At 42.9% G+C, this 15,617-nt stretch overlaps 2 protein-coding genes across 14 annotated transcripts in view; one reads left to right on the forward strand and one right to left on the reverse strand.

Annotated features, from left to right (window-relative positions):
* The window catches only part of PCBP2 (poly(rC) binding protein 2), a 70,656-nt gene extending 56,205 nt beyond the window's left edge, over positions 1–14,451 (forward strand). For both annotated transcript variants that reach the window (XM_082637050.1, XM_082637051.1), the window contains exon 14: positions 14,425–14,451. In XM_082637050.1, coding sequence (XP_082493176.1) covers positions 14,425–14,436 — 12 coding nt within the window. In that variant the 3' untranslated portion in view covers positions 14,437–14,451. The remainder of the gene's footprint in view (positions 1–14,424) is intronic.
* The window catches only part of LOC309812821 (cyclic AMP-dependent transcription factor ATF-7), a 92,550-nt gene that overhangs the window by 6,876 nt on the left and 70,057 nt on the right, over positions 1–15,617 (reverse strand). For 11 of the 12 annotated variants that reach the window (XM_082637013.1, XM_082637020.1, XM_082637011.1 and 8 more), the window contains 8 exons: positions 14,867–14,985; positions 11,622–11,759; positions 9,259–9,416; positions 7,912–8,011; positions 7,267–7,380; positions 6,528–6,680; positions 3,482–3,679; positions 1,860–1,968 (listed from right to left, as the gene is read on the reverse strand). In XM_082637013.1, coding sequence (XP_082493139.1) covers positions 1,860–1,968; positions 3,482–3,679; positions 6,528–6,680; positions 7,267–7,380; positions 7,912–8,011; positions 9,259–9,416; positions 11,622–11,759; positions 14,867–14,985 — 1,089 coding nt within the window. The remainder of the gene's footprint in view (positions 1–1,859; positions 1,969–3,481; positions 3,680–6,527; positions 6,681–7,266; positions 7,381–7,911; positions 8,012–9,258; positions 9,417–11,621; positions 11,760–14,866; positions 14,986–15,617) is intronic. The other variant, XM_082637014.1, reaches the window with a different exon arrangement.

The following is a 15,617-nucleotide window of genomic DNA, read 5'->3' on the forward strand; positions in this document are numbered from 1 at the left end:
TCTGCTGACTCCCAAAGTTGTACCTTCAGCCTTTCCTCTGAACTGCAGACCCATACAACCAGCTGCCTGCTTGACAGCTCCACCTGCAAGCCTAAGAGGCTTCCAAACCTGAGCTCCCGATATACCACCCAATCCATTTCTTCCTACACTTTCCCCTGTCTCAATCAATGGCAACTCCGTTCCTGCAGTCGCTCAGTCCAAAACCTTTGGTGCGATTTTTGATTTTCTTTTTCCTCACGTATACTGCCCCATCTGGCCGTCATCAAACCTTGTCACTCTAACTTCGAAATATATCCTGAATTAAATCCCTTCTCACCACTTGCACTACCGCCATCCAGTCCAAGGCTCCATCACCTCTCGCTCCTATGACTGTGATAGCCCCACTAAGTGGACTGCCTGCTTCTGCCCATGCATTCCTCACTCTCTAACAGAGTGACCCTGTTCGGAATAAGTCAGATCAGTCATGTCACTATTCTGCTGAAAACAACCCTCTAATGATCCCAAAGCAGAGTAAAAGCTAAGGTCCTCACTATGACCAATGAGGCCCTAAAGGAAAATGCTTCCATTACCTCCCCTACCTCATCTCCAAACAGTCTCCATTCTCCATCCTCTCCAATCCAGCCACACTAGCCTCCTTGGTTTTCCTAGAATGTGCCAGACACGCTCCCACTTTGGGTCTTTGCATCTGCTGTTCCTCCTGCTTGCAGTACTTTAATGCATGGCTATAGCTCCCTCACTTCCTGAAGCTCTTGTCAAAAGACACCTCATCTAAAATTTCAACCCTGCTGCTAACATTTCATATTCCTCTTTCTTGTTTTATTTTTGTCTTCCAAGCATTTATTCTTATCTAACATACTATATATATTGTACCTATTTATCTAGTTCATTGTCTGTCTCACCTACTAAAATATAAGCCCCTCACGGGCAGGGACTTTAATCTAATCTATTTGGTTCCCTATTATGTCCTCAGCATGTAAAACAGTGCCTGGCACAGAACAGGCTCAACCAATATCTGACTAATGAACGAATGTACCCTGAAGTACACATTAAAATTAAAATTTAAATAGAGATGTTTAAAATTGGTGATGTGGTTACTCTTTTTCTATGGGAACACATCTCTGAAATGATAAAGACATTAGTGGAAAAATAATTCAATATATCAAAATTTGATAGCCAACATTTCTATGAATTTATTTAATTTGTAAAGGAAAATGATTTATTAGTTTTTACTGTCCATAAGCAAATTATTCACAGTAATTTTAATTTCAGGATTGTGCTTATCCTGAGCATGACTCTGTGACCAGCTCTTCCTAGCACTATATTATTTGTGCTCACAGTTTACAAACTGAAACCAACATTAGCCCATCATTGGAAAGGTAAAATGTACCACCAAATCTCAATGCTTAACAAACCCCAATGTATCAGCTGCTGTTATATCCTCTTGAGGCCGAGACAGTGGCTTTGGAATAAGAAGAGCTGGATGTGCATCTTGGCTCTGCCACTTCACCAACTGTGCAACTTCAGGTAAGTGACTAATCTGAGTGCCGTTTTCTCGTGTATAAACACAGGTAATATCTATTTCATGAGAGGACTGGGAAGATGGTTGAGTGCCTCACACAAAGTAGGTACCCAATACATATTGCTACCCTTTTTCTCCAACTACAATAGATAATTAGGACAACTATATTGTTCTCAAAAAATTTTTTTGATAGGACTGGTTGTTCCACAAAGGCTGCTCAGTTGTCAATCTGGGCCCCCCAGAACATTCAGAATGGGGTTATAAAATTATAAAGAGTTGAGACACTCATTATGTGCAGTGTACTGACTGACTGATCTTGCTTAGGTTGTGAGCCACTCACCTAAATAGCCTTGGGTCTTTTTCTGTAGTGCTGTGACCGGGCAGTCTTTATGAGCTAACAGCAGCTGTTTCAATTGCGCCACCTCATTGCGTAGTAATGTGACTTCATTCTGAGGAGGAAGGGAAGAAAAGAATATGAAGAAAATTTATGCGCCCCTCTTGAACCCCCCGTAGCTATGCCCAAAGTGAGGACAGAATGCCGTCTGGATTTTCTCCCTCAAATCTGGGAAAGATCCAGCAAGGCTTTAAGACGGCCCAGGGCCAATACAGCCATGAATTCAATGACAGGAGCTGCTTACAGTGATAGAAGGCATTTTAAATAGAAAAATTACTCCTATTCAGGATCAATACGATTACACCAAAATTAATAATGCATATGTCCTTTGATTAAGAAAGCTAACTTCCAGGAATCTATTTAACAGAGCTATCGACTCAAGTGCATACAGTGTACACTGCAGCACTGCTGCTCTGGCAAAAAATTAGAAACATTCTAAATATCCATACCTTAGAACATAACGTACACTATAGAACGCTACAAACACGAGGCAGCTCCTCTGTATACATGGCTAGATCTCCAGGAGATGCTGTTTTATGTTACAACAGACAGTCCCTCCCTGACTCCCCCACAAAAGCTATAAATGAAAAAAATATTAGAAATACATACATGTCTGGTAGGTACACACCAAACTTATCTACAAGGAAGAGAATGAGACTGGGAAAGACATACTGAAGAGAGACTTTATTTTTAATCTGTACCTCTGTGTGTGTATATATATGACCTTTGTAATGGAATATTTTAATAAATAATCAGAAGAAGGGAAAATAATATTCAAGAAAATATCTGGGGACTTCCCTGGTGGTTCAGTGGTTAAGAATCCACCTGCCAATGCAGGGGACATGGGTTCAAGCCCTGGTCCGGGAAGATCCCACATGCCGCGTGGGAAGATCCCACATGCCGTGGAGCATCTAAGCCCGTGCGCTACAATTACTGAGCCCACACTCTAGAGCCCGCGAGCCACAACTACCGAGCCCGCATTCTGCAACTACTAAAGCCTGCGCGCCTAGAGCCCATGCTCTGCAACAAGAGAAGCCACCGCAATGAGAAGCCCGTGCACAAGCAAGAGTAGCTCCTGCTCGCCGCAACTAGAGAAAGCCTGCGTGCAGCAAAGAAGACCCAGCACAGCCAAAAATAAATAAATAAGAAAATATCTGTATTATAACCGTTCTATTTGTGTTTGCATGGTTTTTTCTTTCTTTTCTTAAGCTGCGTTACCTGGGCAAATACTTTCCCTTTGGGTGTTCCACTACCCCTGTCAGATTCTACTGATGACTTAAAAAGAGCACCCTGGGGTGCTTAATCTAATTCCCTTCATCCAAACTGGTCTATGGATGACTCATTCTAGTAGCAGATTTGGGAGTAGTGGTGAGTGTCCTTTCCAGTCCCCGGGGAAGAGGTTTCAACTCTGACTGTTAAGACATTCTTTCTGCATTCTCCCTGGCGTATGTTCTGGATCTGTCTTAATTTAAAGAATTATCATCTTCTAGTATATCATCCCACTTTTTCCTGATTCAATCTCACTTTCCAGATTCAACAATCCTCATAATCACCCAGGACACACTCACACTCAGCTGAATGTTCTGAGACGTGAGTTCCTCAGCCTTCTTCTCTAGGGAGGACACCCACAGCTTCCGCTTTTGACGGCAGCGCGAGGCTGCGGCCCGGTTGCGCTCCAGAAAGCGCTGCCGCCGCTCATCTGGATCTTCATCCACCGTGCGCCGACGCCGCCCTCCGGTACTAGGAGTGGGTTGGGCTGGTGAGACCTGTTGCCCAGAAGGAAGAGGAGTTACTTGAAGGGAATGTCAGTGCTTTCCAAACTAAACCTGACGTAAGCTCTGGCAAAGATCTGGTGAAAGTATGTACCAGTCTCTGTAACCACAGCAAGTCTCATTACTATGTCCCTTAGCTTCTCTTCTGTAGTATTTCCTCATTCTGTCTCCTGTTTTCTTTCAGTCTTCTCAGTTCCATACTCTGATTATTTCTGAGACAGACAGACAAAATGAAACTAGGATCACTCTTTGTTTCTTAACAGGAAATCTTGTAGGCAGGGAAATTATAATCAAGGGAGGTGTCAGGGGAAACTTTAGGGAGACTATGGAATAAAAAATTGGAGAATCACCTATCTGGTCAAGCAATATATACAAATAACTGTGTGCTACAAGTTTCAGAAAAGGAGAAAAGATTTTAGTATCAGTGAGATATGAGCTATCATGGAGATATATGAATTAGTATATTCTTTTTTTTTTGGGCCACACCGCACGGCTTGCAGGATCTCAATTCCCCGACCAGGGATTAAACCTGGGCCACAGCAGTGAAAGGCCAGAATCCTAACCACTAGGCCACCAGGGAACTCCCAATATATTCTTTTTATTTAAATCAGTTAATCATCCTCAGCAACCCCCCCACTTCCTGCCTTGTTTGTTCTGTTTGTTTTTAAAGAGAAAAACATTTTTTAATCCCTTTACAAATTGGCGATTTAAGACTGTCTTTTGTTTTTAAACTTCAGGCTGACGTCTCTTGTCTCCAAAGCACTTTTGAATCATCTTCCTTTTCTGTTAGCTGGTATGTATTCAAAGAAGATAGACCAATTTTATAATAACGGTCAAAATTAAAATATAGAAAGGTCAACCATCTGTATAAAAGAAACTATGTAATGTAAAACAACGCCAAAAATAAATTCTTCCTGAATCTGTTGCTATTAGAGAACATCTATATTGGTAGTTCCCAAATGCCAGAGCTCACATTAGTTGCACGAGAATAAGCATAAGCTTATAAGAAAACAGAATCTTATTCTACTTCAGGCCCTACTGAATCATGTTCTCCATTAACACAGATAATGAAGAGATCATTTTGTTTATTCAGATTAATATTCTCTCTCCTAAAAGAAAAAAAGTGGAGAGGAAATTTCAAACTTTTTTAATGAGCTACAGGCCTTGGGGTCATTGCTTCTCACTGTACTTAGGGAAGTTTACACAAATTCTCCTGTGATTTTCAATTTCCTCTTTGTCCTGAGCTCACTGGAGCACATGTAAAGACTGGCGCTTGAGGAGGATAATGGGGAAAAGGAAATGATAGGTTCCTATTCTCTCATAGGCAACTCAACAAGACATGCAGGGAATGGAGGTAAAAGAACAGACCAAGAGAAAGACAGGAAGAATAAGAAGGAAAGGAATTAGTGGTAACTAAAAAATAAGTCATGTCATTTCCTCAAGAGGGGAAGCAGCACAACTTGGGCAAGAGGACTACTGCTTTACCATTTCCAGAAGGGACTGGCATTAGAAGGGGTTTACAGGAGGGTGGGCAGGCTTAGCTTCCAACAAGAAAACTCAGATGAAAGCTTTTGTTGTTGGCCAAGCTTTAAGGCAGCATATGGTCATTAAATGTTAGGACATGTGGTGGTAACTGATAAAGCAGGTGGTGACATCAGGAAAAGGGGATGGGCAAAAGATGTAACTCTAGAAACTGATCTCAGGCTGTTGTCACTAACCAGTACAGACAATATGAAAACTGAGGCCTATTCAGTTTTCAAAGAAAATTAGTAAACTGAGGCCTCCTTGAAAAAAAGAGTTGGGCTTCTAAATGGGATCCCTCTGGCTTTTTTAAGACTTTAATTTCTCCTGATAAAAAGACATTCAATTGATAAGGAAAAAGTGTTTTTTGGGGATGTGTATTTGTTTACTGAGCCATCTTAATACTGTGACATCACATTTTATTAATATATTGTTTTTCTTTTTTTTTTGGCTGTGTTGGGTCTTCACTGTTATGTGCAGGCTTTCTTTAGTTGTGGCGAGCGGGGGCTAGTCTTCATTGTGGTGCGCAGGCTTCTCACTGCTGTGGCTTCTCTTGTTGCGGAGCGCGGGCTCTAGGCATGCGGGCTTCAGTAGTTGTGGCACGTGGGCCCTAGAGTGCGTGGGCTTCAGTGGTTGCGGCGCATGGGCTAAGTAGTTATGGCACGTGGGCTCTAGGCACACGTGCTTCCGTAGTCGTGGCGTGTGGGCTCAGTAGCTGTGGCTCGTGGGCTCTAGAGTGCAGGCTCAGTAGCTGTGGTACACAGGCTTAGTTGCTCTGCGGCACGTGGGATCTTCCCGGACTAGGGCTTGAACCCGTGTCCCCTGCATTGGCAGGTGGATTCTTAACCACTGCATCACCAGGGAAGTCCCTAATATATTGTTATTATCTGATTTTTGCTATAAATCTAATCAGGTAAGTTTTTTTAGGCGGGTGGGGGGTAAGACCTAAGATAGGAGAGACTAGGGGAAGCCTCCTTTGGTGTACAAAGTGGTTTGAAGTGAGGTCCTGTCGCATTTTAGAGGGTTCTGCAGATACAGCATTCACATATAGAAATAACCAAAGAGCAGAAAACAAAAACTGAGACCTCCTCTGTGACAGTCCTGCATTATCCAGTCTGTTTGCATTTAGTACAACCCAAGGATGGATAAAGAATAGTGCATTTTGCTACTTTCAAACTGTCAACAAGAACCAAAGTGCAGGTAGATGCCCAGAATGCTGAAATCCACTCTTCTTTAATTTTCTTGCTCCTTGAAAAAACAGATATGACTTATAGAGTAATGGTGACACAAACTGGTTCCCCCATCCAAGGGTCTAACTGACCTGTGGCTGGGCAGGGGATGGGGCGTCAGGGTGCTGGATGAGGATCTGGCTTTGCTCTGGACGGGCTGTCACCATGGTGCTGGCAGTCCCCACCACCATTCCACAGCCACCATTGATTGAGGAGACTTGGTGGGTTAGGGTAGCTTTTAGTCTCTGTAGGAAAAGATAAGAAAAAATAGCTTGTCAAGGGTGAGATTCTATCAAGGGTGAGAAGAGTGGGCTTAGATTTTATTACTGATGTTACAGACAACTAAAATTCCCACACTGATTTTCCCTTAACAGAGGGATTAAAAGAAAATGACAGGGAGAGAGAATGTGCACATGATCCCTAAAACACCTACTCTGTCCCCTCACTATCATCCTGGGCACAGTTGGAGGGCGGGGGTTGCTGAAGCTATAGAGTCCAGATGAAAGCTCTCTCCTGGAACCTGGCCAGGGGCTGGTTATTATGCAGTTATTCACCTCCTGGCCAGCTCTCCTGCCCACTCATCCACCCCTCCATCTGTCACCCTGGAACTGAAACAGCAAGAGTTCCATTCCAAACAATCTGTGCTGCTTCTTTTCACTGCCATGGTCTATGTACCAGGCTCTAAAGGTGGAAGAGAGGAGATGCAAGTCATGAATCAGGGTCTTTTCTTCTCCAGACCCCACAACTGGGTGGGTCTTTAGCTCTGCAAGCCCTGGAAGATACCACTTCTTTCAGAAGGGCCAGCATTGCCCCGGGCTGGGATGTACTCACCATCTTGGCTTCTGATGGCATAGGGTGGCCGGAGGGAGAAATGGAACCACTGCTGTTCACTGGTGGGCCAGGGATACCAGGAATGTTGGGCACCATAGACACAGGTCTGGCCAGCTGGATCCAGAGAAGGAAGAAAACCCAGAAGAGAACATAATGCTATTAGTGGGGCAACAGCTTCCCCAAATTAAGTGCTCTTGAGGTTGGCACATTTGGGCCTGTTCTGTGCAACCTGCCCACAGGGCATGCAGAAACAGCCTGGGAAATACCATCCCCCAGGGAGCACCACAGGACAGGGGATCTAATCCTTCAGTGCTATGACAACTTCTATGGGAAAGGCTGAGGCTGTATCTTGAGGAAAGTGGTGGGCAATTTGTGAGGTACTTAGTGCCAAGTGAAATCAACCAATCAGCAGGCTGGCAAAATCAATTCTTAGACCAGGAGCCAATTGTCCAGATGAGCCTTTGTCTAGTGTTCCATAGGGCTGGATTGGCAGAGGTTAGTGAAGAGTATGGGCAGGCTGCCATGTTCAATGACTACAGATCAGAGCCCACGTTTCCCTGGGGCTCATGTGTGTTTATGAGCATTCAGGTGGAAGGGAGGGGTTAATGTCTTGGTAGGGTTGGCTGCCCCAACTTCAGAGCTCACCGATATAACAGAAGGCATCTGTACCGGAGGCCCTGGCAGCACAGGCATGGTCTGTCCATTAGCAAGATGCATGACGAGAGGGAGGGAGCCAGTAGGAGACCTAGAGGAAATATGAAGTGAAATGCTCATAATACAGACCCTTTTGCCAATGATCCTCCTCCTATAATTACAGCAGGTTTCCCAGTCTTTTCTAGTAGTGTTGTAAAATCTTGGCACCCTCATGAAGGTGGATAAAGCAGGGAATGCTACTTACCTTACCTTATAGATGGAGAGAAATCGCAAGATCTTTACACCTTGCAAATTAAATGCACCACTGAATTCAAGTGGGTGGGAAGCTAATCCTATTAAGAGTTTAGAACAATTAAATAAACATCCCTACCACTGGCATGTATAAATTCTGTCTTGCCTTAGGCAAGGAATACTTCGGCCAAAGCTGCCATTTTGCAAAGCTGAATTATGTCATATGATAGCCAAATCTGAGTAAGTTCCTCCTGTTTCTTTCCACGTTTTGCTCTGCTCTGTCTAAGAAAGAAGCCATCCCTTTGTATTTTTCTTAGTGGGTCTAGAGAACAATAAACTTTTAGAGACTGAAGCCTGACAACAACCTCTTAACCACCATGGGTACCTGGGGACAGGATCTTAAGTCATCCCATTAGGAAATCTGTATGGGCCATGCTGGGAGTGAAGACAAAATTAGGAAGAGCAAAGACCAAGAATCCTAACTGGGACTGAGGGGAACAACCAGACTTAAAAAAGATGACTTGGGCTTCCCTGGTGGCGCAGTGGTTGAGAGTCCGCCTGCTGATGCAGGAGACACGGGTTCGTGCCCTGGTCCAGGAAGATCCCACATGCCGTGGAGCGGCTGGGCGCATGAGCCATGGCCGCTGAGCCTGCGCATCCAGAGCCTGTGCTCTGCAACGGGAGAGGCCACAACAGTGAGAGGCCCGCGTACCGCAAAAAAAAAAAAAGATGACTTAATGGGTTTCAGCGCCTCATTCAGTAGTGCCTCCATAAACATCCATATGACTGAGGCCAAGAACTAAATATATACTTCCCTGTGTGACCTCCACCACTATAATGAACTTCCTAAAGTTCTAAGGATTCTTCTTTTAGATCAAAGAAGTATTAAACCTCCAAATTAAGACAGTACACCCCCAAATAAATTCTTGCTTGTCTACTAAAAAGGTAAAGAAGATTCTGTTTATGGGGTGAAAAATTTATGTTGAGAGACAATCTCAGTGACTTGTTTTCCTTGAGTATTCAGAAACAGTCTCTATTTAATCAAATAATTTAACACAGAGGAAAGACATTCAGGCTTCACTGTTTCTCCCTGCTCTCTTTACTTACCCCAGTTGCCTGTTGGATGGTGGAGCCTGTGTGATGACGGAGGTTGGGGAAGGAAGGGTTGGGTGAAGTGGATCATAGCCCAAGTGGAGAGGCAGGGAGCCAGGGCGTACGATGGTAGGTGTGGGCGTAGAGATCACAACAGGCTTTGGGGCAACATCCTGGGGAGAAGACACCAACAGATCATAAAATGCTTTAAGGGACTGCTTATAGGGAAATACATAGCTGGTAAAATCTAGTATAAATTTATTGGAAAGAGTACTTGGACTACTCATGTAAATCTTGACCTGATTCCATCGTGATCATAGACCCATACCTCACTCACCCATTCAGTAGGAATGCTGAGTTAAGACCTTTTGGCTATCTCCCTTTCAGGGATGATGGCTATATGAGTGAGATGACAGTTGGCAGATCACTTGAAATTTCTGTAGAAGCACTAGAGTACCATATAAATTCTAAGGAGTGTTATAATTTTTTTTGGCAGGGGACCATGCCGTGCAGCATGTGGGATCTTAGTTCCCCAACCAGGGATCTGCAGTGGAAGCGTGGAGTCTTAAAACACTGGACCGCCCAGGAAGTCCCAGGAGTGTTATAATTTTTCATGATCTAGATACTCTCATTCTAAACTTGATGCTCAAGTGTCCACTGATCTCTAATGGGGAAAGACAGGTATAAGACTGGTGATAAGGCAACCCAACTGGTCTTAACCCAACGTCTCCTATAGACCCCTTAAAAAAAGGGCTACGGAAGTTTGAATAATGATCATATTGTGATAAAACAAACTGCTTCCCACTGTTAAGTTGTAAGGACCTTAGATTGCCAGTGGCTACAGTGGCCCTGAAAACATCTCTAAACAGCCTCTAGGACCTGGCTGCTGATGAAAAGAGGAAGAGGGGTACAGTTGTAATGTTTATGGAGAGGGTAGTTTTGAGATGTTAGCAAACCAGTTTTGGAGGGAGGTAAGATGAGGTACAGATGCTCTATCCACAGTGGATATTAAAATTAATAACCACTGGGGCTTCCCTGGCGGCGCAGTGGTTGAGAGTCCGCCTGCCGATGCAGGGGACACGGGTTCATATCCTGGTCTGGGAAGATCCCACATGCTGCGGAGCGGCTGGGCCCATGAGCCATGGCCACGGAGCCTGTGCTCCGCAACGGGAGACACCACAGCAGTGAGAGGCCCGTGTACCGCAAAAATAAATAAATAAATAAATAAAAATTAATAACCACTGGTAGCACAGTAGAGACTGGAAGGAGGTATGATGGGGCTTCTGAGGTTATGATGAAATTATCAAGGTGTTGGTTACATAAGCTGTAAACTTTGTGAAGATTCAGTAAGCTATATACTTACAATTTATGTGCTTTTCTGTATGTGTGTCATGTTTCAATAAATTTATAAAAAAGGGGCTTCCCTGGTGGCGCGGTGGTTGGGAGTCCGCCTGCCGATGCAGGGGGAACGGGTTCGTGCCCCGGTCCGGGAGGATCCCACATGCCGCGGAGTGGCTGGGCCCGTGAGCCATGGCCGCTGAGCCTGCGCGTCGGGAGCCTGTGCTCCGCGGCGGGGGAGGCCACGGCAGTGGGAGGCCCGCCTACCGCAAAAAAAAAAAAATTATAAAAAATACTTCACAAAAAGTTTCCTTTAAAAAAATAATAATCAGAATCCTGATAGATACTCCCTTTGAATCACTAGAAAACTTCCCTCTGGGAAGACTTTTTTTCTAAATTGTTTAATGTTCAGTTTGTGAATTATGTGATTTTTCTTTCCCACTTATCAATTGAAGTAGTACAACATACATCAAGTACGTTAATCTAAAGGATAAAATAAAACTAAATGACTTTTTATATATGTAACAAGTCTGTTGATGGACATTTGGACTGCTTCCAGTTTTTTGACTATTATGAATACAACTGCTATCAACTTTCTTATATACTTCTTTTGGTGGACATATGCACTAATTTCTCTTCCGTACAGACTTACAAATGGAGTTGCTGGGTCAGAGAATAGGTGTAATTTATACAAATCTTCTGAACAATTAACATTTATTTAAATATAATTGGGCTTCCCTGGTGGCGCAGTGGTTGAGAGTCTGCCTGCCGATGTAGGGGACACGGGTTTGTGCCCCAGTCCGGGAGGATCCCACATGCCACGGAGTGGCTGGGCCCGTGAGCCATGGCCGCTGAGCCTGTGCGTCCAGAGCCTGTGCTCCGCAATGGGAGGGGCCACAGCAGTGCGAGACCCGCGTACCGCAAAAAAAAATATATATATATATAATCAATCCTCCTGTATCACACAATATTTATACAACTAACACATCAAAACTTCATCTATCAATTAACGTTTGAGATGACTGTTGGTAGAGTTTTACCTTCTCCTTGAGTGGTGGGGAGCAGGGGCTAGAGGCAGGACTGTCAGGTGGGGATGAGTCTACCTCCACTGGCTCTTCTTCTTTGATTTTGATGTCTGGTGTAGAAGGCAGAGACATGTCAAGGGGCCCAGAAGCAGCCTGTTAAAAGAGAGAAATGAGCATAGTTCAACCTCATGATTCTCTTCAAGTTAAAGCTATATCTTCCCAGTTAAAAGATGAGGGAATATACTTCTAAGAAGTTCAGTCCTTGGTCAAAGCACCAAACTGAAAGTCAAAGAAATGTGGAGCCCAGGTTTTATGTACAACTCTGGCCAAATCCTTTAACTTCTCAGGGCTTCTGTTTCCCTCCTATAAAATGAAGTTATATCTGCCTCACCATGGGTGAACACTTATAAAAATTCCGAAAGGGAAAAAAAAAAAGCAACCTTAAAATGCTTATAAAGGCCCTGAAAGGAGAAAATAAAGAAAGATGTAATTTATCCATGTAAATACCATGACTATATTATTTTTCAGGAAAGTACGATTCCTGAATCCAGTGCCTTCCTATTCCCAACCAGCTCCATTGGCTACTAGAGAGCTGTGAACAATTTTTCTGCCGATCAGAATGACTAGGTTACCCAATTATGAACAGCAAACCAAATCAAATTGGCTATTAAAGTACTGTCAACAGGACAGGAAATATCTTTTCTGGGGAACTCTCCATGCTCAATGGCGTTCTCACCCCAAAATCTGGTGCTAGAGGCTAGAAGTTAGGAAGATGGGGTTTTGGGGTAACAAAGAAAGGAAAGGCTGATCATTTGATCAGTGAAAGAAATTAGAACTTGGTCCTAGGAGCAGGACTGGAGAAAACCAGAAGGGAAAGAGTACTTTTCTGGCAGTGGTGCAATCAACTCACAGAACTGTGGAGCCGTAAGTGGCTTTGAAGAGAACAATAAACCATCTGAGATGGCCCTGATACTGCGCCACAATAGGAGAGCTGGCACTGCAGTTCAGTTTCATGACAGAGTGGGTCTTTTGTTCTATTCTTCCCATATCCTAGGCTTCTTGGTGAAAGAGGAGCTTGTTTTTAATTTATCCCTTGCTATCTTAATCACTAGAAATATTGGTATTTGAGCAAACTGAAGATAATCTAGTGTCTACTACATGGTAATGTAGTGGTAATGGTTCTTTCTCTCCAATCTGATAAGGATGAGCAACAGCAAAGATGGTTTCATTTCTGCCCTCATTTTTTCTACACAGATGTCAGGTCCAGTTGGGCTAATTCTCAGATCCCTGAAGTCAGAGGGTGGTAGGAAGGAGAGGCCTCTAAGTAAATACAATCACAAGTTTAAAATCTGCTAGAGGAATCTCCTAGAAAAGCTGTGGTTCAGAAAAGTTTGGGGCTCATTAAACACTGCTGGAGACAATTTTCCACTGAGCCTGTGCTTCTCATCAGGTAGACGTGAAGACTATCCCTGACCCAGCAGGGAGAAACACTGAGAGATGCCCAATGAGTAGAGGCCTAACTGTTAATGGCTTCCTGTGTCAAGTGAGCTAAAATGGAAGTGGAAAAGACTTGGAGCCTTAAAAGGAGGTTAATTTTCTTGAATTTGCCTATAATGAGTTTGGTTTAAAATCCTTCCCATCCTGGTGGAAACAATTTGACTGATTTCTTTGTTTGGGGGGAGGGAGAAATGACAGGGGGGATGAGGTAAGGAAACTGTAAAATAAAATTATACCACATAGGTTGAAGCAACTGATTGATGAGAGACCTGAGTCTCTGAAGAAAAAGAATGACAAGCAGACTGTGGCTAGTTCTGCTGTTTGAAAGGAGAACTACAAATATATGTCACTGTTTCCCCACTTTCTTTTAGTTTGCGGGAGACAGCATGAAATGAAGATCACAGAAAAGCTATGGAACTTGGAAAGACCCCCAGTAATAAGAAAACTTCATTCTTGTAATTTAAGATGGATGAAAAAATCATGCACAAACTCTCTTGATTTACCTGCTATCTCCCTCTTAAGAGGGAAAGAGCTCCTCCTAGAAATTTTTTCTTATGTCTTGGCTTTCCTATATTCTCATGGGATTCCATGCCTCACTGTACCATGCAGTTATGGGAGGTACATGTGTTAATGTATATATGTTTTGAGATATACTGGAATTTTTTTCTGAATTATTATGGAACACAGACATGATTTTACATAGTGACTAATAACCCAGAATTCTAATTCTAAAGTAGAGTAAACTTTGATCTTCTCAATTTCCTTTTTTTCCAAAACCCCTTATTCCATGGGAATTATTTTTCTTTGACTCTGCTTCTTGAACTATTTCCTCTGATCTTCCACACTAAAGGATTCTCTAGGGATCTTGAATATAAAGGTTAAAATCAGAATCACAGCACCTCAGAATTCGAAGTGACTCCAATATTTTAATCCTCTCTACAATATCTATACTAAAGTGGCCTACATATAATTGAACACACTTTGTGATAGCTTCCTATCTTGGTCCTATTTCTACACCTGGGGCACAGAGAATATTAAGTTTAACCCCTCTATTACAGGAAAGCTCTTCAACTAGCAATGTTTGAAGACTGCAATTTTGTTCCAATAAAATTTCTTTTCCAAGCAAAATGTCCTCAGTTTCTTTAAATGTTCCCAAAGTGACCTAATTTCTAGTTCTTTCACCATCCTGGTTGGTCTCCTTTGAAAGGCTTTAAGAACATCCTTCCTTAAGCTTAATGTCTTGAATATTACTAGGGAGCTACTTAAAGGTAAGAGCGAGATACACTGAAACAAAGAAGAGTTGAAATTCAATAAATGTTTATTGATTGGCTGATTGAATAAAACAGTCCAGGTGACAAGTCTGATTAGCTCAGAAAAGAGTGGGATTTAGCAAAAAATATGTTATCTAACAAAATCTGAGTAATTTATAATCTTTTTTAACATCTTCAACATATTCAGAACAAAAATAATTAAAAAATAGATTACTGAACAATGCTCCACTGGAAGGGCAAGAAGACTGATTTTTGATGAAGATCCAACACTTGTGCTGATCCATCATCTGGACCACCTAAAGACCTGAATGGCTGACTAGGAACTGTGAGTACTATCTGGTTCTACAGAACCAAGCCCATAATTTTGTGCTTTAACCACTTAAGCAAATTAATTAATTATTAATTTGCTTAATTATTAATTATCCCAGGGCACAATGAAAGTTGCCTAGATCTGAACACTACCAGTTTTTCAGCAAAAGTCCCGTCTCTTGCCTTTTTTTCATCCTCATCTGCAGCTTTCTTGAATTCATGTTCAAAGGAGCTAGCTAGTTCATTGAAGAGCCCCACCTCTTCACAGTTCTTCAGGAATCTAGTCGGAGTAGGAGTTTGATCTGTAGACATGAAAAGAAAAGGAACCTCTGTTTTAGTTTTGACCTGAAATTAAAACTTGAGAGCACATAGAGAACACATTTTTATTCTTCTATTTGGAGTGAATCTTTGTGTTCAGGCAAATTTGCTTTAATGGAGCTCTAGTAAGTAAAGACTGGTGTTAGACCACCAGAGGGTGTCTGTGCTGTGCTGCCTCAAGGCCAGCAGAGGGAAGTCAGAACAATGTTTTTGTGTGACTATCTATGTAACCACCTTTCTCCCAGAGGCTGGTTTCAGCTCCCTTACCCCCAAACAAAACAAAACCGCCCACCCAGGTGGAGTCTGTGAAACCTCCAGATAGGAAAATCAAGTACAGTTAAGCTACATTTTCTCTTTACACTTACTCCCTGCTAGGTCTGAAGTGAGTAGGTATACACAGATGGACGTTAAAATTTGATGAGGAGAAGAAACTGAGGATCAGACGGTTGACTCTACTTGCTAAAACTACCAAGTAAGAAATGGTGCCTTGTCTTTCAGTTGTCACTGAGGTAGGGTCTATTACCTTCTGAAGGCATTCCAGGCAAATCTAGGGTCTGGGGAACAAGACAGCAAGATCATGAGCTAGAAAAGGAAACTGCAAACAATAGAGCTCATT

Source organism: Mesoplodon mirus (genome assembly GCF_964341445.2).
Source record: "Mesoplodon mirus genome assembly, chromosome: 11".
NCBI classification, from domain to species: Eukaryota; Metazoa; Chordata; class Mammalia; order Artiodactyla; family Ziphiidae; genus Mesoplodon; species Mesoplodon mirus.